The sequence below is a fragment of the Microcaecilia unicolor genome, chromosome 2, assembly GCF_901765095.1.
Source record: "Microcaecilia unicolor chromosome 2, aMicUni1.1, whole genome shotgun sequence".
In the NCBI taxonomy this organism is placed as follows: Eukaryota; Metazoa; Chordata; class Amphibia; order Gymnophiona; family Siphonopidae; genus Microcaecilia; species Microcaecilia unicolor.
Genome location: NC_044032.1, coordinates 463,317,789 through 463,339,822, shown reverse-complemented (window position 1 = coordinate 463,339,822; position 22,034 = coordinate 463,317,789). Strand labels below are relative to the sequence as shown.

General features: G+C 44.5%; 1 protein-coding gene across 1 annotated transcript in view; it reads left to right on the top strand.

Moving 5' to 3' along the window:
- Positions 1-22,034, top strand: part of ATRN (attractin) — a 626,429-nt gene that overhangs the window by 99,266 nt on the left and 505,129 nt on the right. Inside the window, 3 exon segments of the mRNA XM_030190990.1 lie at positions 1,753-1,996; positions 6,787-6,970; positions 13,684-13,838. Of these exon segments, the coding sequence (XP_030046850.1) occupies positions 1,753-1,996; positions 6,787-6,970; positions 13,684-13,838 (583 nt within the window).

Genomic DNA, 22,034 nt, shown 5'->3' with positions numbered 1-22,034 from the left:
AATCCACAATAGAACACTACTTCCTGTGCAATGTCTCTCCAGTTTCCTCTGGAGTCTTTCATGAGGTACTTTGTCAAACGCCTTTTCAAAATCCAGATACACAGTATCCAGCGGCACACCTTTATCCACATGTTTGTTCACCCCTTCAAAGAAATGTGATAGATTGGTGATGCAAGGTTTCCCTTCACTAAATCCATGTTGGGTTTGTCTTATTAGTCTGTTCTTTTGAATATGCTTTGTAATTTTGTTCTTTATAATAGTCTAGCATTTTGCCTTGCACAGAGGTCAGGCTTACCATTTCCCAGATCACCTCTGGAACCTTTTTTAAAAATCTGCGCTACATATGCCTCCCTCCAATCTTCAGGTACCATGCTTGATTTATAAGATAAACTACTAAAAAAGGCCCGTTTCTGTCAGAAATGAAACGGGCGCTAGCAAGGTTTTCCTCGGAGTGTATGTTTGAGAGAGAGAGTGTGTGTGAGAGATGGAGTGTGTGTGTGTCAGAGAATGAGAGAGAAAGAGACGGAGTGTGTGTGTGTCAGAGAATGAGAGAGAAAGAGACGGAGTGTCTGCGTGTGTGAGACTGTGTGTGTGATAGACAGAGAGTGTGTCAGAGAGAGTGTATGTGAGAGTGAGTGTGTGCCTCCACGCCCCCTCTCTCAGGACCCCCTTCCACCCCCACCTCTCTGGTCTGAGGACCCCCCTCCCTCTCCCCTATCCCCCCTGCAGCCACCCATGTCCAGCGACCCTCCTCTCTCCCCTGCCCCCCCTGCAGCCACCCATGTCCAGCGACCCTCGTCTCTTACCTGCCTCCCCTCCAGCCACCCAGGTTGTGTAGCGAATTCTTCGGGGCAGGCAGGAAAGATCCCTGGTCCTGCCTGCCCGCTGATGGCTCTGGCCCTCCCCCGCTGCCGGATCGCTGTTCAAAATGGCCACCAACACTTCCAATGGCGGACTCGTGAGACTTCTGCTGTAGTCTTGGAGGCCGCCCTTGTAAGTGTCGGTGGCCATTTTGAACAGCGATCCAGCAGTGGGGGAGGGTCAGCGCCAGCAGCGGGCAGGCAGGACCGGGGATATTTCCTGCCTGCTCTGAAGAATTCGCTACACAACCTGGGTGGCTGGAGGGGAGGCAGGGGAGAGGAGGGTCGCTGGACATGGGTGGCTGCAGGGGAGGCAGGGGAGAGGAGGGTCGCTGGACATGGGTGGCTGCAGGGGAGAGAGGAGGGTCACTTGACATGGATCGGCTGTGAGGCATGGAATGTTTTTATTTTTTTTTTTGCGGGTTCTGAAGTTCACGGCATAATTGCAACGGTGACGTCAGCCTGATCACGGAGCCTAGCTCAGCAACTCCGAAGGAGCCATGGACACAGGCAGCAAGATTAGAACGTTGGAGGTGAGAATTATTATATAGGATGACATCTTGGTAATGTCCTGGTGGATTGCATGTTTCGTAGCAGTTTTCCTTTTGTTATGCTACTGACCGAAAAGCATCACAAAATGTAAATACGTTTGTAATGCAGTTGTGGCTTTAAGATGTTTTATTTCAGCATGAATTGAATTGTGTTGTTTTAGAAATATCACTCAAGCTATAGATCCTCAAGGGTACATTGGTTTGTAATGTTCATTGTATTGGTTCTTTTCTGATTAAATTAAGACTAAATAAAATGTGATTGTCTTGTTTTGATAATTCATATTTTGTTTTTATTAATATTATTGCCACCTTTGCCATTTTGTTTCTCTATTTTATTTCAGGATAAAATCTATATGTATGGAGGAAAAATAGATGTCACAGGGAATGTCACAAATGACCTGTGGGTGTTCCACATCCAGAATCAATCATGGGCTCAAGTGATAGTGAATGCCAAGGAGCAGTATGCTGTTGTTGGGCACTCGGCACACATTGTGACTCTGAACGATGGAAGTGCTGTCATGCTTGTCATTTTTGGTCACTGCCCCCTATACGGGTATATCAGCAGTATTCAAGAGTATAATCTAGGTAGGTGTATGCACTAATGTTTAGCAACAAGTTCTGAACTGTGCAATATCTGATCTACAATAAAATCCCAAATTTTAGTGCTCCAATATAGACCTAGTTCATATACTGGGCATTGGTTCCTTGGACTTGCATAAGAATTCGGTACTGAAAAGATAAAATATTAACTTGGTCAATTTGATTGGCTGTTGAGACTTAGCCTAGCAGGTAGGTTATCTGTGTGGGATATACACATTGAAACTGGATCCTGGTACATTTTCCAGTTTAACTTATAATGTTACAATATTACTATGTGCTTTCTTTAATTTAAGAACTACTTTTTGTTTAGTAGTAAAATGAGAGACTGGGCTAACTTGTTGACTCAGTTGATAAGAGCTGTGTGCTGCCTTCCAGAAGGTCTCTTCTATCTCAATAGCCATTTTGGGTCTTCTTTTCCCTGATTGTCTTGGAAATGCTGTGAAGGTATCCAGGTTTCTTCCAAGTTCCAGATAGGCTGGAGGTAATAGAGCCTCAGAAGCAAGAAGCTGAACAGGAGTTGCAGGAGACAGATGAGAAAGAGGAGATGCTGCCTGAAGAGAACCAAAATAGTGAGGAGAAGCCCATACAGTCTGTATCAGTTATGTCAGTACCATCACAAGAAAAGGTGTTTGTAGAGCCTGTGTGGTTGTTCTGCGACTCTGAGTCATTGTGTGAGAGAGGGAAGAGATCCTTTTTTGCTGCACAAAGCAACTGCTGGAGCAAAACAGTCTGCTGTGGCAGGTTGGTGCAGGCATTCAAATGGATCTGCAAGCTTTCCACCATAGTGGGGAATCTAGTTAAGCAGGTACTGGATATCCACTTGTCTCTTAGCTTTTCTTCTGCTTGCTTTTCTCCCCTGTTTTCTCACCCTCAATCCACTTAGGTGGCTCCCCTCCCCATCCAGGTTATATAGGAATGCTTAATATTTACAAGTGTTGTTGACGCAGGTAAGTTATCCTCAGAGGTGGTTGGAAAAGGAGGGGGGTTCCCTCTTAGGGCCAGCATAGTACTCAAATGGACCTCACTGAAGTTCAGCACTCTTAGTGGATGCAGCACCCTTCCAAAGCAGAGCAAGGCCATGGTTTTGTTTTGTTATTATTATTGTCAAACTTGTCAGTTGCTGGTTTGAACAGTATTTCAAAGAAAATAGAAACTTGAACTTGATGGGTGCCCCTGCAAACAAATACATATATATTCACTGTAAATAAAATGAGCACTTACCCAGTGGAAATGTGTATGAGGTCACCGCAGCCAACACTCGTTTGCCAACACTTGGCTGCCACCCAGGTCGACTCCCCGTCGACATCGATGGAGGGAGCTTTATCGCCGCTGGCACGGGAGTCGACTTCTCGGCATCACCATCGGGGACATGGTTCCTCGGCGTCGAGATGGGCCCGGTTTCGGACTGAAGTTCAGGAACTCTTGTCCGATACCGAGGAGGATGCCTCATGGGATGAGGGAGAAGATCCCAGGTATTTCTCTTCCAAGGAGTTTTGTGGTCTTCCTTCTGATCCTACTCCTTCACCAGAGAGAAAGCTTTCTCCTCTGGAGAGTCTGTCTTTCTCTTCATTTGTCCGGGAAACGCCTGTGGCTATTCCCTTCCCTGTGGTATCTGAGGAGGAGCCCAGGACTGAGATGCTTGAGGTCCTTGACTATCCTTCGCCACCTATGGAATCATCCACTGTTCTCTGCATAATGTTTTTAAAGAGACATTGCTGAAGAACTGGAAGAAACCACTAACTAACCCCACCATCCCCCCAAAAGCTGAGTCCCATTATCGGATTCATGGAGAACCTGAGTTGAGGCTATTATTAAAAACAAAATTACAGAGCACATCCGAGGACATGGATTACTGAGACAGCATGGCTTTTGTGTGGGGAAATCTTGCCTGACCAATTTACTTCAATTCTTTGAAGGAGTAAACAAACGTGGACAAAGGGGAGCCGGTTGATATATATTTTTTTGTTGCATTTGTACCCCGCGCTTACCCACTCATGGCAGGCTCAATGCGGCTTACATGGGGCAATGGAGGGTTAAGTGACTTGCCCAGAGTCACAAGGAGCTGCCTGTGCCTGAAGTGGGAATCGAACTCAGTTTCTCAGTTCCCCAGGACCAAAGTCCACCACCCTAACCACTAGGCCACTCTTCCACTCCGTGTGTATCTGGATTTTCAAAAGGCGTTTGACAAGGTACCTCATGAAAGGCTACAGAGGAAATTGGAGGGTCATGGGATAGGAGGAAAAGTCCTATTGTGGATTAAAAACTGGTTGAAGGATAGGAAACAGAGAGTGGGGTTAAATGGGCAGTATTCACAATGGAGAAGGGTAGTTGGGTTTCTCAGGGGTCTGTTATAGGACCGCTGCTTTTTAATATATTTATAAATGATTTAGAGATGGGAGTAACTAGCGAGGTAATTAAATTTGCTGATGACACAAAGTTATTCAAAGTCGTTAACTCTCGACAGGATTGTGAAAAATTACAGAAGTATCTTACGAGACTGGGAGACTGGGCGGCTAAATGGCAGATAACGTTTAATGTGAGCAAGTGCAAGGTGATGCATGTGGGAAAAAAAAGAACCCGAATTATATCTACGTCATGCAAGGTTCCACGTTAGGAGTTACGGACCAAGAAAGGGATCTGGGTGTCATCGATAATACACTGAAACCTTCTGCTCAGTGTGCTGCTGCGGCTAGGAAAGCGAATAGAATGTTGGGTATTATTAGGAAAGGTATGGAAAATAGGTGTGAGGATGTTATAAAGCCATTATATCGCTCCGTGGTGCGACCGCACCTTGAGAATTGTGTTCAATTCTGGTCGCCGCATCTTAAGAAAGATATAGTAGAATTGGAAAAGGTGCAGCGAAGGGCGACTAAAATGATAGCGGGGATGGAACGACTTCCCTATGAAGAAAGACTAAGGAGGCTAGGGCTTTTCAGCTTGGAGAAGAGACGGCTGAGGGGAGACATGATAGAGGTATATAAAATAATGAGTGGAGTGTAATAGGTGGATGTGAAGCGTCTGTTTACGCTTTCCAAAAATACTAGGACTTGGGGGCATGCGATGAAACTACAGTATAGTAAATTTATTGATAAGATCACATCAGAGAATGATAGCAATGATAGTAAACCACAATGTACTACTAAGACTCCTAGACCACTTCGGGATTGGTGGAAATATACTCAGCTGGATCAAGGGTTTTCTAACCACCAGAACATAACAAGTAAAGTCAAACATACAAGTTCAAATTGATAATTAAAATCTGAGGGCTAGATTTGCTAAAAGTTGCTACCGTTTTACTGTGTGCTAACATTTTATGCTATGGGACCTATTTACTAATGTCAGGGCCGCCAAGAGACTAAGCCGGGCCCGGGGCAAGGCTGTGTCGCCGCCTCCTGCCTCTGCTGCAGTCCCCAGTCTCGCCTGCCTGTCCTCGGCTCTGTCCGCATCTGGGCCCCCTGCATTAAGATCGGCAGCGCCCCGGCTCTGTTTGGAAACGCAGATCGCCTCCCTTCGAGCCCTCCCTTTGTCCCGCCCTCGTCTGATGTAACTTCCGGTTTCCGCGAGGGCGGGACAAAGGGAGGGCCCGAATGGAGGCGATCTGCATTTCCAAACGGAGCTGAGGCACTGCCGATCTTAACGCAGGGGGCCCGGTGGCGGACGGAGCTGAGGGCAGGTGAGACCGGGGACTGCAGCGCCGGTGGCCCGACTCCGACGCCGGGCCTTCTCTGGAGGTCCTGGCCCGGGGAATTTTGTCCCCCATGCCCCCCCCCCCTCTCGTCGTCCCTGACTAATGTGCATTAACTGCATTAGCATACACTAACATGGTAACACATTTCAGTAAATCTAGCCTTCATTTTGGTAAGAAACATTACTATCTGAAAACCATATACGGCTAAATTCAATATAGGCTTAGGTGCCAAAAAATTGGGTGCTAAGCTAGTATTCTATAAGGGCAGAGTTGGATGCCAAATCTATTATGCAATACTAACGTAAGTCCGCATCTACATGCCAAACTGTAGGTGAGACCACTTACGACATGTCCATGACTGTTGTAAATGGTAGTGTCTAAATGCAGCATTTGGGCAAGTAAATGCAACTGTTCTGCAAAGTGTATTGAAGAATAGTCGGAATGCCCCTGACATGCTTTTGCCCCTCCCACATTAATAACGTCTTTGTTTTTGCACACGCGATGTTAGGTGTGCTGTTATTAAAATAGCTGCATCTGTTATGTACACAATGGCAAATTAACACCAGTTAGTGCTTTATAATACCAATTATTGATATTTATTACCAATTTAGTGCCAGTTATCTTTCGTGCATCTGTTCCTATTCTGTAACTGCTTGCCTAACGTTTGATGCCATTTATAGAATTTGGGGGATAATATGTGTAGTATAAGTAATTGCATTATTTAATAAGTGCTTTTGGGAGATGTTTGAATCACTTCATTATTGATAAAGGATGAATATTCTTGCTTTAGTTAGAAGATGCTCAGAAGGCATGTTTTTCAAATATTATACAGTACATTCTGAATATTTCTAAATCTTACTCCTGTCTTTTGTATCCGCACAACAGCTTTTTTTTATTTTAAAGCTTAAACTGTGTATTAATATACAGAGCTTTCTGTAATGCAAATTTAATTCATGAATGCAGTTTGATGAAAATGCATTTTAAGTTTAAGGTAGCCTCAAAAGAGCTCTAAAAAGAATCTCCTATAATATTTTCCTGTGAGTTTTTTGTGTAGTGGTTATTTTTCCTTTTTTTTTTTTCCTTCAAGATACATACACATGGAGTACTTTACAAACAAGAGGAGCCCTTGTGCAGGGAGGATACGGCCACAGCAGTGCATATGATTCTAGAACAAAGTCTATTTACATCCATGGAGGTTATAAGGCTTTTAGTGCCAATAAATACAGGCTAGCAGACGACTTGTACAAGTACGATGTTGAAGCTCATGAGTGGTATGTATTCTTTTAGATATCAAGATAAATACAATGCCTTTCTGCAATGAAGTGTAGAGATTTAATTGTCAAATGTTTTGATTTCCCTTTAGTACCTAAAGCTATTCAAGTTTTCAGTGTGGTATTTCCTGGATAACATTGTAAATGTGTTTCTGGCTTAAATCCTTGAGATCAAATAATAGAAGGCTTAGTAATTTGAATATTTTAAGGCGGCTCTGTTCACATGTAACAAAGACTCAAATTTATATTTAGAAAATTGTTTATAAAACACACTACTTGAATGAAATGGTATGGTTGCCATGTTAGTCCATTTAGTTATGCTAGAAATAAAGATTAACAAAGATGATGTGGGTGATGCCTGAATGAACTTGCAATGCTCTTTTTCTTTGATGGATTTTGTTCCAAAACCTTAATTTGTATATATCAGTAGAAACACCCAACTCCCATCATCTCTTCTTTTCAGAAACCTCTAATAATGTAATACTACTGGATCTGTCAGATGCGCACACCGCATTGGTAGTTCACTTAAGCCAAAACATTGATCAGGGTGGGCATGTAATTATCATGAGTGCCTCAGGGATCGGTGCTGGGGCCGATTCTGTTCAATATATTTGTGAATGACATTGCCGAAGGGTTAGAATGTAAAGTTTGCCTATTTGGGGATGATACAAAGATCTGTAAGAGAGTGGACACCCGGGAGGGAGTGGAAAACATGAAAAAGGATCTGAGGAAGCTAGAAGAATGGTCTAAGGTTTGGCAATTAAAATTCAATGCGAAGAAATGCAAAGTGATGCAATTAGGGAATAGAAATCCACGGGAGACGTATGTGTTAGGCGGTGAGAGTCTGCTAGGTACGGACGGGGAGAGGGATCTTGGGGTGATAGTATCTGAGGATTTGAAGGCGACGAAATAGTGTGACAAGGCGGTGGCCGTAGCTAGAAGGTTGTTAGGCTGTGTAGAGAGAGGTGTGACCAGCAGAAGAAAGGGAGTGTTGATGCCCCTGTATAAGTCATTGGTGAGGCCCCACCTGGAGTATTGTGTTCAGTTTTGGAGGCTGTATCTGGCTAAGGATGTTAAAAAAATGGAAGCGGTGCAAAGAAAAGCTACGAGAATGGTATGGGATTTGCGTTGCAGGACGTATGAGGGGAGACTTGTTGACCTGAACATGTATACCCTGGAGGAAAGGAGAAACAGGGGTGATATGATAAAGACGTTCAAATATTTGAAAGGTATTAATCCGCAAATGAATCTTTTCCGGAGATGGGAAGGTGGTAGAACTAGAGGACATGAAATGAGATTGAAGGGGGGCAGACTGAAGAAAAATGTCAGGAAGTATTTTTTCACGGGAGTGAGTAGTGGATGCTTGGAATGCCCTCCCGCGGGAGGTGGTGGAAATGAAAACGGTAACGGAATTCAAACATGCTTGGGATAAACATAAAGGAATCCTGTTAAGAAGGAATGGATCCTCAGGAGCTTAGCCGAGATTGGGTGGCAGGGCTGGTGGTTGGGAGGCGGGGATAGTGCTGAGCAGACTTATACAGTCTGTGCCAGAGCCGGTGGTGGGAGGCGGGACTGGTGGTTGGGAGGCAGGGATAATGCTGGGCGGACTTGTACGATCTGTGCCGGAGCCGGTGGTGGGAGGCGGGTATAGTGCTAGGCAGACTTATACGGTCTGTGCCCTGAAGAGGACAGGTACAAATCAAAGTAGAGTATACACAAAAAGTAGCACATATGAGTTTATCTTGTTGGGCAGACTGGATGGGGACCGGGCAGGTCTTTTTCTGCTGTCATCTACTATGTTACTATGTATTACATTTGATATTTTTTGTATGCTTTTTTTAAAAATCTTTTTTTACAGTTCATTTATATTGTGACCCATTCCTGAATAGATGTGTTTAAAAAGTACTTAGCTTAATATAATTTTCATTAGGAGTTTTCCAATAATACACTCCATTATCATTAAGGAGAGCTATCATGCCGACATGAAATCCATGTTGTGCCGTAGGATGTGTCAAGGTCCGTCTCCTGAAACAAATTTATTAGAGATTCTAAACCGTAGAAATTAAATTGTTGTTTATAACTAGTATTTTCAATTCAATAGCAACAATACACACGAAACAAGTTCTCTTCTCGCGATTTTAAAATGGTTGCTTCATTTTCTGTATTTATACTCCAATGATATCTGCTATTCAAAGGAGCACCAATCACGTTCGAGGATCGGGGTTAGCCAATCAGAATCAGTCTCTAGATTAAAGTCATTCACTCCCATCTCCCGGTTTAAACCCCCAGGGATCATAGCCTTTAAATTAAAAATCCAATATTGTTCCCTATAGTTGAGTAATTTTTCTGCAAGTGCAAGTAAACTGTTCCCTATGGTAGTCATCAGTGTGTGGACACACCCCTGACCTGGATACCCCCCTCCCCTGAAACCAAGCAAATATCCCTGTCCTCTCGACTCCCAGAACACCTGATGGACCCTTAGCAACCCAATCTGGCAGGCCGGACCCCTTAGTGGCAAACCCTAGTGGTCTAGTGGAATTCCTTCCTTCCACTCCCCACCCGAAAGACCCCTTCACATACTATAAAAGTTGGAGGCAGGAGGACCACCTCCTCCCTTCTGTCTCTGACCCGCCCAGAACAAAATGGTGATGCTTAGCCCTTTTCTGGTGCATCCTGGGAATGCACTGGGAGAGAGGCCTTAGCATGCATTTGTGGCAAAGTATCAAGGATGCAGTGGGAAGGGGCTGGGCGCCACCATTTTGTTCCGGGCGGGTCAGAGGCAGGAGAGAGGAGATGGTCCTTCCTCCAACTTTTACAGTATATGGAGGAGTCTGGGGGGTGGAGGGAAGGAATCTCACTAGATGACCAGGGCTTGCCACTAGGTGGTTTGACCCAGCCCAGAGGGTTGGGAGGGCAGGGATTTTTGTTTGGTTCCGAAGGGAGGGGGGAGTCAGAAGGGAGTCCTTTAGTCTTTGGGGGAGGGGGGGTTCGGGTATGTTTTGGTTGAGTGTGTATCTGTGCACTGTCGCCATAGTGGTCTAGTGACAGGAGGTGTCTGCGCATGTGCAAGTTTGAGTTGCAAATAATGACCCGTGCACAAAGGTGGATCCTTGCATTTCATTTGCATGTGATGCCTTTTGTTGGTTGCTGTTTGCGACTTGATAACTTTTCCTGTGGCACCTGCATTTAAGGGTGCCTTTGTGTGTTGGCCCCTGAGTGGCTGTTGGGGAGTGGAAGTGCAATGTCTAGTAGTTGGGTTGTGTAGAATTGTCAATTTTGGCTCCTTAGTCATCCAGCTTATTATACAAATGGGTCACTCCACCTTGTGCACCCAGAAAGTCGGAGCTTGCTGTTGGACAGATGAATGTCAACTTGAGTACCTGGAAAGCATGGTAAAAATTATGCAAATCACACTAGTAAAATTGCTGTTCTACATACTTTTCCTAGGAGATAATCTGTCATGGCTGGGGTAAATTAGGCTATGTAAAAGCATCTTTTACTGTGTGACAGACTTAATAAGTCAAACACAAACCTCCATTACCATAGTAAATTTACTGCTGGACATTAAATCTGAAACCTCCCTTTCCATGATCATGAATGAGATGCAGTCCCTAATGCAGGGGTTTTCCACCGAACATTCAGGGTACACTGTTTGTCAGGTTTTCAGCAAGCCAGAAATAAATACGTATGAGAGAGATTGGTACACAATGGAGGTAGTGCATGCAGTTTTTTCTCATGCATATTTATTATGGGTATCCTGAAAACCTGGCTAAGTATATCTCAAGAACAATTGCTAAAGATACTAATGAAGGATAAACATGGTGCCGATACAGAAACTGAAATGATAGTGGCTTTTGTTAATGCATAATTCTGTTTCAAAAGAAATTGGATGAAATGGTTAGTGTAAAAGGTATTCTGATTAGAAGATGCAATGGCATTGCTTGAGAACAAATTGAAAATCATTGTGGAACTGAGAAGGGAATTTGATGATAAAAATGAGAGAGAAAAAATGGAAAAAAAAAATTTCATTGTGAATTGATGGCAATGATGTAATAAGCAGACAAAAATAGTGGAGATATGGCTAGAGATATTTTATTAACAGTTCTTCAGTGTGACTCGACACGGACCATGTTTCAGCATCATGTCCTGCGTGAGGATATAGATACACACAGATACAGCAAAGTGGAATACATTAAAACTAAAAAATGCATAAAATAACATATAGATCTGCATAAACTTAAAAGGGCATAACTTGCAAACCGAATCAAAAAGTTGAGAGAGATGTTAACCAACAAAATTGAATATCAAGTGAAAAAAGAATAAGCCGTATACACAAAGTGCATATGACTTATTCTTTTGCATACGCTATTTTATTTCACTTGATTTTCAATTTTGTTGGTTAATATCTCTCTGTTTTGCAACTATTTATTACATTTTAATGTATTTCTTTTTACTGTGTCTCTTGTTTTTAGTGGAGTCTGTTCTTACATGGCCCCCTCTGACAACCTAGTATCAGTGAGGGCTGTAATTATGTGGGGATTATTTCTCTGATATACCTACTTACCATAAGAAATATACAATTTGGAAATGTGGGGCAAATAGGGTTTCTACCTCCTTACACCCACCCAAGATACAATGCAGCCATCTCCGAGATATGGGGTGACAGCAAAGACAGAGGCTATTTTCCTTCCAAAGGGATAGTCTTTATTCCAACATAGATACTAACAAAGCAATTAGATGATAAGGCAATTAGACAATAAACTAATTAGGCAATAAAACAATTAGACAAAGTAATTGGACAGGGTGATCAGGCAAGGTAATCAGAAAAAGTTAGCAGGTAAAGTAATTAGGGAGTTAGGTAAAGTAATTAAGGAATTAGGTAGAGCAATTAGAGTAAGAAATCAGGCAGTAGCAATTTGTTATGAGAGGGAGAGACCGACCTCCGTGATAGTCACTCCGTTGGCAATCTCACCCCTCTAGATACAACACAACAGTGCCTTATATACAGTGGATTGAGCATCATTCCCCCTCCCATCCAGTCTACAACTTGCAATGTCTGCTACTTTCTGTCTCACCCCATTGTTTACATAGAATGAAACACAGTATCTGAATGTTCTGGAACACAGAACATATCTACTACTACTATTAAACATTTCTATAGGTCTACTAGACTTATGCAGCGCTGTACAAATTAACATGAAAAGACAGTCCCTGCTCAACAGAGTTTACAATCTAAATTGGACAGACGAACAGACAGCTAGGGGTGGGGAAATTGCAGTGGTAGGGGTGATAAGTGAGGGTGTTGAGTAAGAGAGTCATGGTTTGGAGTCGAAAGCAGTAGTTTATATCTGTTTATAAAACACAGCATCTTATAAGTACTGAAGATCACAGTGCTATTTCGTTACAAGAATTTCCCTAAGGCCCGGGTCTTATCATTGTGCTGACTCAACACGTCTTCGCTTCCAAACTATGTATGTCCTTGTTAGTGTAGAATCAGCGGCACCATTTCTGTCAGGGGAGGGGGAAGAGCACTCTTTGCTGGTACAGTGTGACCTTGCATGTACAGCTCTCAGCAATAATACAGAGAACACAGAAAAAATGCAGCTTTCAGGCAGTTTTAAGATTTAAGCCTTTAGCTTTGTAGATCATGGATCATGCCTGTCAGTAGTCAGAAAAGTGCAAATCAATTCACTCTGTAGTTATAGACTCCTGACACAGGCCCTGTTGCCAAAACATGGTCCATATCGAATTGTATTGAAGAACTGTTAATAAAAGATCTCCAACCATTTTCATCTACTCCATTTATTTGCTGTTTGTTTGCCCTGTGTGGACTGTGTGCTCTTGTTTGTTTTTCGGAAATAATCTAATGACATTTGTGGCAAAGTATCTGAAGTATTCTTTTTTAAGTACTTAGACGCTGAAAACACAAAGCTTGCCTTCCCTTAATGTCTTCAACATAAAATATTCAAGTCCAGTCATACCTTAGATACCTTTTACCTAGATAATTAGGAAACCAAAAGAATTTGAGATAAGCAATATTGTAGGAAGCAAGGTATCTATAGCCAATATTTTTTCTGGGAATGCATGAACAACAAAAATATATGAAAAGTGAGTTTGGAATGTTTTATCTAACCAGGATGTGAAAGAGTAAGATTAAGATGTGTAAGGATGTTGAGAAACTACAGTGTTAGATTGAATTGTTGAGGCAAAGTGGGAATTGGTGTTGGGTTACATACTGATATATATTATTTAGGCAGATTGTGTAAGCCAGTCTCATCTTTCTGCCATCATTTGCTATGCCAGTGTGTGTTAGACTTTGTATTTAAATTTTTCTTTTGTAATAATTCTGATTTAGGTGTCATAATTCACATGGGGGTCATCGGGAACCTCATATAGTGGGCAGGGCTCAGTCGAGTTTCTCACAAATATACTTCCTTTAAGCATGCGTATTATTTCGTCATCATTTGGAAAGTCTAATTTAGCTATTGAAACAGTTAAACTTCTACATTTATTTTATATTTTTTAATGTAGATTCATGTCGTAAAGTTTGAGTTACAAGGTTGAGTCTTGGCTGCCCCAAGTGGTAATGCGCTTCCCTTCTAACCACCTAATGATATTGGGATAATGATTAAAAGAATTGTGAATGTTCACTTTTTTTTAAATTTTCTATGTTGATAATAATGCATGCTGCTTAAAATATCTGTTTTCTGAAGGAAGATTCTTAAAGACAGTCAGTTTTTCCGATATTTGCACACGGCAGTGATCATCGGTGGAACTATGCTGGTGTTTGGTGGAAATACCCATAATGACACATCAATGAGTCATGGTGCCAAATGCTTCTCTTCAGACTTCATGGCTTATGACATTGGTGAGTTGACAATTTTATTTGTCATGGGATTTCAGAGTCCTACATGTGTGGGGTTTTTATTTATAGTGCTTATTTTATGATGTTTATTTTTCTTTACTGAGAGGAAGATCTTTATCTGCATTCGTCAAACCCAATTCTGATAACTGTTCAGCTAGAAAAGTCAAACCAACCATTGTAACGACTTCAGTATCTATATGTGGCATGCTTATAAGCTGGCTGCTTTTTCCTAGGTCAAATGAATGAGCTGCTTGAGGGCCCAATCTTGCATGTGCTATCTGGACAGAACCAGAGTTGATAGATGCCCAGCAACATGTGTACTCAGACAGGGGCCTGGTGTAAGACGACCCCCCCCCCCCTCCTTTACTTACTGGGACCCGTCATTGACCTCAGGCTCCCCTTATTCCCTTGCCTTTAGGCCATTTAGGTGAAATCCTTGAGGAGTGACTTGAAAGAATTCTCCGAGGACATGCAGGCTGAAATAATCCTCACAAATAGGTCTGTGATCTGCGCCGGCCCGGGAACAGGCATTTGAAATAGCAAAAAAGTTTTGTAGAGCCTTTTGAGTGTGCTGCGTGTCCAACTGCGCATGCGCCGAGTGCTTTCCTGCCCGCTGCAGTTACTTTTTTTTTTTTCCACATAAGGAGTGGCATTTGTTTTTCTGGCTCAGCTTCAGCGCCTGGGAGAGCCTTCAGTGCCTTGTTTTTGCGTGTTTAACCTGTATTTTTTCCTTCTTCTTTACAGTATTGTTAAAAAAAAAAGTTCCTTCTTAATTTCTTAGTTTTTTATTTGACCCGTGTTAAGTTTGCTTTTATTTTTAGTCGCAGCCGTCTTTAGGCCTGCATGGCTGGGTTTTCTCCTTTTTGTGCTTTATTTTTCAGCACAACCGCATTTTTTGATTTGGCTAGGGCAGTCTTCCCTTCCATGTCATCAAAGACTCCCAGTGACTTACATAAGTATTGCCATACTGGGAAAGACCAAAGGTCCATTGAGCCCAGCATCCTGTTTCCAACAGTGGCAAATACAGGTCACAAATACCCGGCAAGATCCCAAAAGTATACAAAACATTTTATACTGCTTATCACAGAAATAGTGGATTTTCCCCAAGTCCATTTAATAACGGTCTATGGACTTTTCCTTTAGGAAGCCGTCCAAACCTTTTTTTAAACTCCACTAAGCTAACCGCCTTTACCACATTCTCTGGCAACGAATTCCAGAGTTTAATTACACGTTGAGTGAAGAAATATTTTCTCCAATTCGTTTTAAATTTACTACATTGTAGCTTCATCGCTTGCCCCCTAGTCCTAGTATTTTTGGAAAGCGTGAACATACGCTTCACATCTACCCGTTCAACTCCACTCATTATTTTATAGACCTCTATCATATCTCCCCTCAGCCGCCTTTTCTCCAAGCTGAAGAGCCCTAGCCACTTTAGCCTTTCCTCATAGAGAAGTCGTCCCATCCCCTTTATCATTTTTGTCGCCCTTCTCTGCACCTTTTCTAATTGCACTATATCTTTGTTGAGATATGGCGACCAGAATTGAACACAATATTAGAGGTGCGGTCGCACCGTGGAGCGATACAAAGGCATTATAACATCCTCATTTTTGTTTTCCATTCCTTTCCTAATAATACCTAACATTCTATTTGCTTTCTTAGCCGCAGCAGCACACTGAGCAGAAGGTTTCAACATATCATCAACGAGGACACCTAGATCCCTTTCTTGGTCCGTAACTCCTAATGTGGGAGCTTGCATGACATAGCTATAATTCAGGTTCCTCTTTCCCAAATGCATCACTTTGCACTTGCTCACATTAAACGTCATCTGCCATTTAGATGCCATTTAAACGCTGTTCTCGGTGCAACCGGACCATCTCAAGCAGTGATACCCATTCGTGGTGTATTCAGTGCCTTCGGCCAGACTATAGCCCAGCCCACTGTGGTCTTTGTATGAAGAAAAGGACTCAACTGGCTCGAGAAGCCCAGAGAGAAAAGCTTTTTGGGGCTCAGTCTGGTCCTTCGACGTTGGCATCGGCATCGAGGGAGGCATTGACATTGGGAGTGGAGAGAGGCATGGCTACTGAGAGACCTCTACACACTGGGAGCAGCGAGGCATTGAGTGGGTCTCTGCCTGCTTCGAGGCCTACTGCTATGCAGGCCCCCGGGACCGTCCATCGTCGGACCTGACCCCGAGGAGATGTAGGGATTCAACGCCATCCTTGTCGGCTCCGAGGAGCCTCGATGAGGTTCTTCGAGCGAAGGCTAAGAAGCACAGACACCATTGTCCCTCGCCACATGGTGCCGGGAGCTCCAGGGTGCCGAGGACATCAGCACCTGAGAAGCGTTGATGTTGGGAGGACCGCTCCCCCTCCATACAAGAGGTGCAGATGCGTTGGTCTCCCAGCAGTCCGGTTCCTGCTCCCAAACCCCAGGCACCTCTGCCACCGACTGCTCCACTGACCCCATAGCCTTTTCCGATGGCGACTCTTGACGAGCAGATTTGGGCCTTGCTTCCGGAAGGACTGCTCCATCATACTGCATTGGCGTTGGGGTGCATGCGCCTGCCGTTCTGTCTGCTGCTATGTCTGGCCCTCCACCCGCAGTGAGGTATCTGAGCTTGCCGCTCCTGTATTAGCTGCCACCCAGGTTGACTCCCCATCGACGTCGATGGAGGGAGCTTTGCGCAGTCCATTCGGTGGTTGGCTCTTTGACATTGCAGTCAAGACCATGAGTCTTCGACGTTGGGGTGGGTTCGGTCTCGGAAGTCACTGAGGGAAGTGCTCCCTCGACACTGAGGAAGAAAGCTCGTGAGGAAGATCCCAGCTACATCTCGGATGAGTCCTTTGGAATTCCCTCTAAACCTTTTCCTCCATCTGAACGGAGGTTGTCTCCTCCTGAGAGCCTCTCCTCATCTTTTGTGCGGGAAATGGCTCAGGCCATTCCATTCCCCTTAGACGTGGAGGATGAGCCCAGGGCTGAGATGCTCGAGGTCCTAGACTACACCTCTCTATCCAGAGAGTCAGTGACAGCTCCTTTGCATAAGGTAGTCAGGTATGTCCTTATGTGAAACTGGTTTCGCTTTTGTCTGGCCCCATAGTCCTGAAAAAGACTTATCAGTATTGGATCCATGGGGAGCCTGGGTTGACGAGGTCTGAGTTACCCCACAACTACATGGTGGTGGACTCTGCCCTCAAAAGAGCCAAGAGTTCTAGAGACTATTCTTCGGCGCCCCCAGGCAGAGAAGCTAGGACCTTGGACTCTTTTGGGAGGAAAATGTTTCAGGCCGCCATGCTTGCTGCCCATATACAGTCATACCAGCTGTTCACGAGCATCCACTTGCGGAACTCGGTGTGGCAGCTGCCTAGTTTGGTCGATGCCCTCCCTCTGGAGCAGGCCAAAACTTTTTACCAGCTGGTCAAACAGCAGAAGGCGTGTTGTAAATTTTTGGCCAGGGACGCTTACGACACTTTTGATGTAGCATCCAGGATCTTTGCTCAAGGTATAGCAACACACAGACTCTCATGGCTGCGTGTTTCTGACTTGCACCATTTGGTACAGCAGAGGTAGTGGATGTTCCTTGCTGGGGGGATAATCTTTTCAGAAAGAAGATGGAAGATCTAGTTGACCAGATCAAGAAGCACACAGATGCTATGGCTTCTCTCTCCTGCCGGGCGCCTTCTGCTACCACCTCCTCAACTAGGAGGTACGTTGGTGGGTCACGGAGTGCTTCGTATTCCAGGTGTAGGTAGACTCCAGCATCTCGCCAGCGTATTCAGGCTCAGCCCCAGCGCGCTCGTTCCCGTCATCAGCGTGCGGTCAAGGCCCCTGCTGCTCCCTAGCAAAAGCAAGGGACCGGCTTTTGACTGGCTCCAGGAGAGCATAGCCTCTGTAAAAGTGTTCGTGACGGTTGACTTGCCGGTTGGAGGGAGGTCGTTTTTTTTCACCAAAGGTGGCCTCTCGTAACCTCCGACCGGTGGGTTCTTCAAATAGGTTAGGATACACCCTCAATCTGGACTACAAATCTCCAAATTAACCACTGAGAGCTCATTCGTTCAGCTCTCCACACAAGCAGGTGTTTGCAGAGGAACACTCTGCCCTTCTAAAGGCCCATGCTTTCAAACCCATTCCACCAGTGGAAGAAGGGCTGGGATTCTATTCCAGGTACTTCCTTGTGCAGAAGAAAACAGGGGACACGTCCCATTCTAGACTTAAGGGCCCTGAACAAATTCTTGGTTTGAGAAATGTTCAGGATGGTTTCCCTGGGCACTCTTCTTCCCATGATTCAGGAAAACGATTGGCTATGTTCTCTGGACTTGAATGATGCATATATGCACATCCCGATACTTCCAGCTCACAGGAAGTATCTTTGATTTCGGCTGGGAATGCAGCACTTTCAGTACCGTATGCTGCCCTTTGGCCTAGTTTCAGCTCCCAGAGCATTCACGAATTGCCTAGCGGTAGTTGCGTCGCTAGGCAGACTATCAGTGCATATGTTCCCTTATCTCGATGATTGGCTGGTGAAGAGCACCTCGGAGGAAGGTGCTCGGGAGTCAGTGTGGAAGACTATTCAGGTGCTGGAACTCCTAGGGTTTGTAATAAATTAGCCCAAGTCACATCTCACTCCAGTTCAGACATTGGAATTCATTTGAGCATTGCTCCTTATGAGAACTGTTTGAGGCTACTTTCACGAGACGCGGGCAGACAAACTTCTGTCCTTAGTGTTCAAGTTTCGAGTGTGTCAGCAGGTCACGGCTCAGCAGATGTTGAGATTCTTGGGGCACATGGCCTCCACAGTTCGTTACGACATTGGCCCATCTGCATATGAGATCCGTTCAATGGAGCCTAGCTTCTCAGTGGTATCAGGTCACGGGCAATCTAGAAGATGTCATCCATGTGTCCACAGATTTTGTACATTCTCTTCAGTGGTGGACGATTCGATTCAATTTGACCATGGGACGTCTATTCCAAATTCCTCAGTTGCAATAAGTGCTGATGACGGATGCATCTCTCTTGGGGTGGGGAGCTTATGTAGATGGACTTCATACCCAGGTAGCCTGGTTCCCCTAGGAGACAGATCTTATCCGAGTGATCTGGAACGCTTTAAAGGCTTTCAGAGATTGGCTGTCCAAATGAATTATCTTAATTCAAACATACAGTCAGGTTGTGATGAACTACACGAATAAGCAGAAGGTCACCAGATCTCATCTTCTGTGTCAGGAAGCCGTCCAGATGTGGCTTTGGGTGCGCCGCCACGGCATGTTTCTCCAAGCTACTTATCTCGTAGGTGTAAAAAACAGTCCGGCCGACAGGCTGAGCAAGATAAAGCAACATCACGAATGGTCGCTGAATATGAGTGTAGCCTGAGAGGTCTTCCGAGCGTGGGCCGTCCCCTCGGTGGATCTCTTTACCACTCAGTTAAACCACAAGGTCCCTCAGTTCTGTTCCTGGTTTCAGGCCCACTGAGACTAGCGTCGGATGCTTTTCTCCTACTTTGGGGAACAGGCCTTCTGTATGCGTATAGTATGGGAAAAAACTGCTGAAATTCAAGCAAGACCGTGGAACCATTATCCTGATTGCACCCTACTGGCCGCGTCAGATATGGTTCCCTCTTCTTCTGGAATTATTCCCCGAAGAACTATGGGAAAAACTGCTGAAATTCAAACAAGACCACGGATCCATGATCCTGATTGCACCTTACTGGCTGCGTCAGATATGGTTCCCTCTTCTATTGGAATTGTTCCCTGAAGAAGTGTGGAGATTGGAGTGTTTTCTGACTCTTATCACTCAGAACAAGTGGTTGCTTCTACATCCCAACCTCCAGTCTCAGGCTCTCAGGCTCTCACAGCCTGGATGTTGGGAGCCTAGAATTCGCTTCCTTGGGTTTTTTGGAGGGTATTTCACGGGTCTTGCTGGCTTTCAGGAAAGATTCCACTAAGGGATGTTATTCTTTTAAATGGAGGAGGTTTACTGTCTGATAAATATAGAAGGTATTCAAGCAGGGTCTGTGTAGGACAAGAAAGAGGATCTACGGCCTTGCTGTCACACCAGAGTCTGATCTCAAGACCAACTCCGTAAGGGTTCACCTTAGTGCAATTAATGCTTATCAGCATGTAGAAGGTAAGCCTATCTCTGACAGCCTTTAATTGTTCGCTTCATGAGAGGTTTCCTTTTGTCAAAGCGCCCAGTCAAACCTCTGCCAGTGTCGTTTGATCTCAACATCGTTCTCACCCAGCTGATGAAAGCTTCTTTTGAGCCACTGAATTCCTGCCATCTAAAGTTCTTGACCTGGAAGGTCGTTTTCTTGGTGGCTGTTACTTTAGTTCGTAGGGTCAGTGAGCTTCAGGCCTTAGTAGTGGATGCACCTTATACTAAATGTCATCACAACAGAGTAGTCCTCCGTACGCACCCTAAATTCCTGCCGAAGGTGTTGTCGGAGTTCTATCTAAACCAGTCAATTGTTTTGCCAACATTTTTTCCCCGTCCTCATGCCCACCCTGGCGAAAGCATCTTGCACACCTTGAACTGCAAGAGAGAATTGGCCTTTTACATGGAGCAGATGAAGCCATTCAGACAATATGCCCAGTTGTTTGTTTCTTTTGATCCCAACAGGAGGGGAGTCCCCATCGGAAAGCGCACAATCTCTAATTGGCTAGCAGATTGCATTTCCTTCGCTTATGCCCAAGCTGGGCTGACTCTAGAAGGCCATGTCATAGCTCATAATGTCAGAGCCATGGCTGCGTTGGTGGCTTACTTAAAGTCTTCCTCCATTGAAGAGATTTGCAAGGCTGCAACTTGGTCTTCAGTCCACACATTCACGTCACATTACTGCCTTGAGCAAGACACCCGACGCGACAGTCGGTTTGAGCAGTCTGTGCTGCAGAATCTGTTTGTGGTTTAGAATCCAACTCCACCCCCCTAGTCCCATTTGTTCTGTTCCAGGCTGCACACTCAACTAGTTGTATATGGTTGCAGGTTAATTTACGTTGTTTCCTTACCATAAGTACATAATGCCATACTGGGAAAAGACCAAGGGTCCATCGAGCCCAGCATCCTGTCCACGACAGCGGCCAATCCAGGCCAAGGGCACTTGGCAAGCTTCCCAACGTACAGACATTCTATACATGTTATTCCTGGAATTGTGGATTTTTCCCGTCCATTTAGTAGCGGTTTATGGACTTGTCCTTTAGGAAACCGTCCAACCCCTTTTTAAACTCTGCTAAGCTAACCGCCTTCACCACTTTCTCCGGCAACGAATTCGAGTTTAATTATACGTTGGGTGAAGAAAAATTGTCTCCAATTTGTTTTAAATTTACTACATTGTAGTTTCATCGCATGCCCCCTAGTCCTAGTATTTTTGGAAAGCGTGAACAGACGCTTCACATCCACCTGTTCCACTCCACTCATTATTTTATATACCTCTATCATGTCTCCCCTCAGCCGTCTCTTCTCCAAGCTGAATAGCCCTAGCCTCCTTAATCTTTCTTCATAGGGACGTCGTCCCATCCCCGCTATCATTTTAGTCACCCTTCGCTGCACCTTTTCCAATTCTACTATATCTTTCTTGAGATGCGGCGACCAGAATTGAACACAATACTCAAGGTGCGGTCACACCATGGAGCGATACAACGGCATTATAACATCCTCACACCTGTTTTCCATACCTTTCCTAATAATACCCAACATTCTATTTGCTTTCCTAGCCGCAGCAGCACACTGAGCAGAAGGTTTCAGTGTATTATCGACGACGATACCCAGATCCCTTTCTTGGTCCGTAACTCCTAACGTGGAACCTTGCATGACGTAGCTATAATTTGGGTTCTTTTTTCCCACATGCATCACCTTGCAGTTGCTCCCATTAAACGTCATCTGCCATTTAGCTGCCCAGTCTCCCAGTCTCGTAAGGTCCTCTTGTAATTTTTCACAATCCTGTCGCGATTTAACAACTTTGAAAAACTTTGTGTCATCAGCAAATTTAATTACCTCGCTAGTTACTCCTGTCTCCAAATCGTTTATAAATATATTAAAAAGAAGCGGTCCTAGCACAGACCCCTGAGGAACCCCACTAACTACCCTTCTCCATTGTAAATACTGCCCATTTAACCCCACTCTCTGTTTCCTATCCTTCAACCAGTTTTTAATCCACAATAGGACATTTCCTCCTATCCCATGACCCTCCAATTTCCTCTGTAGCCTTTCATG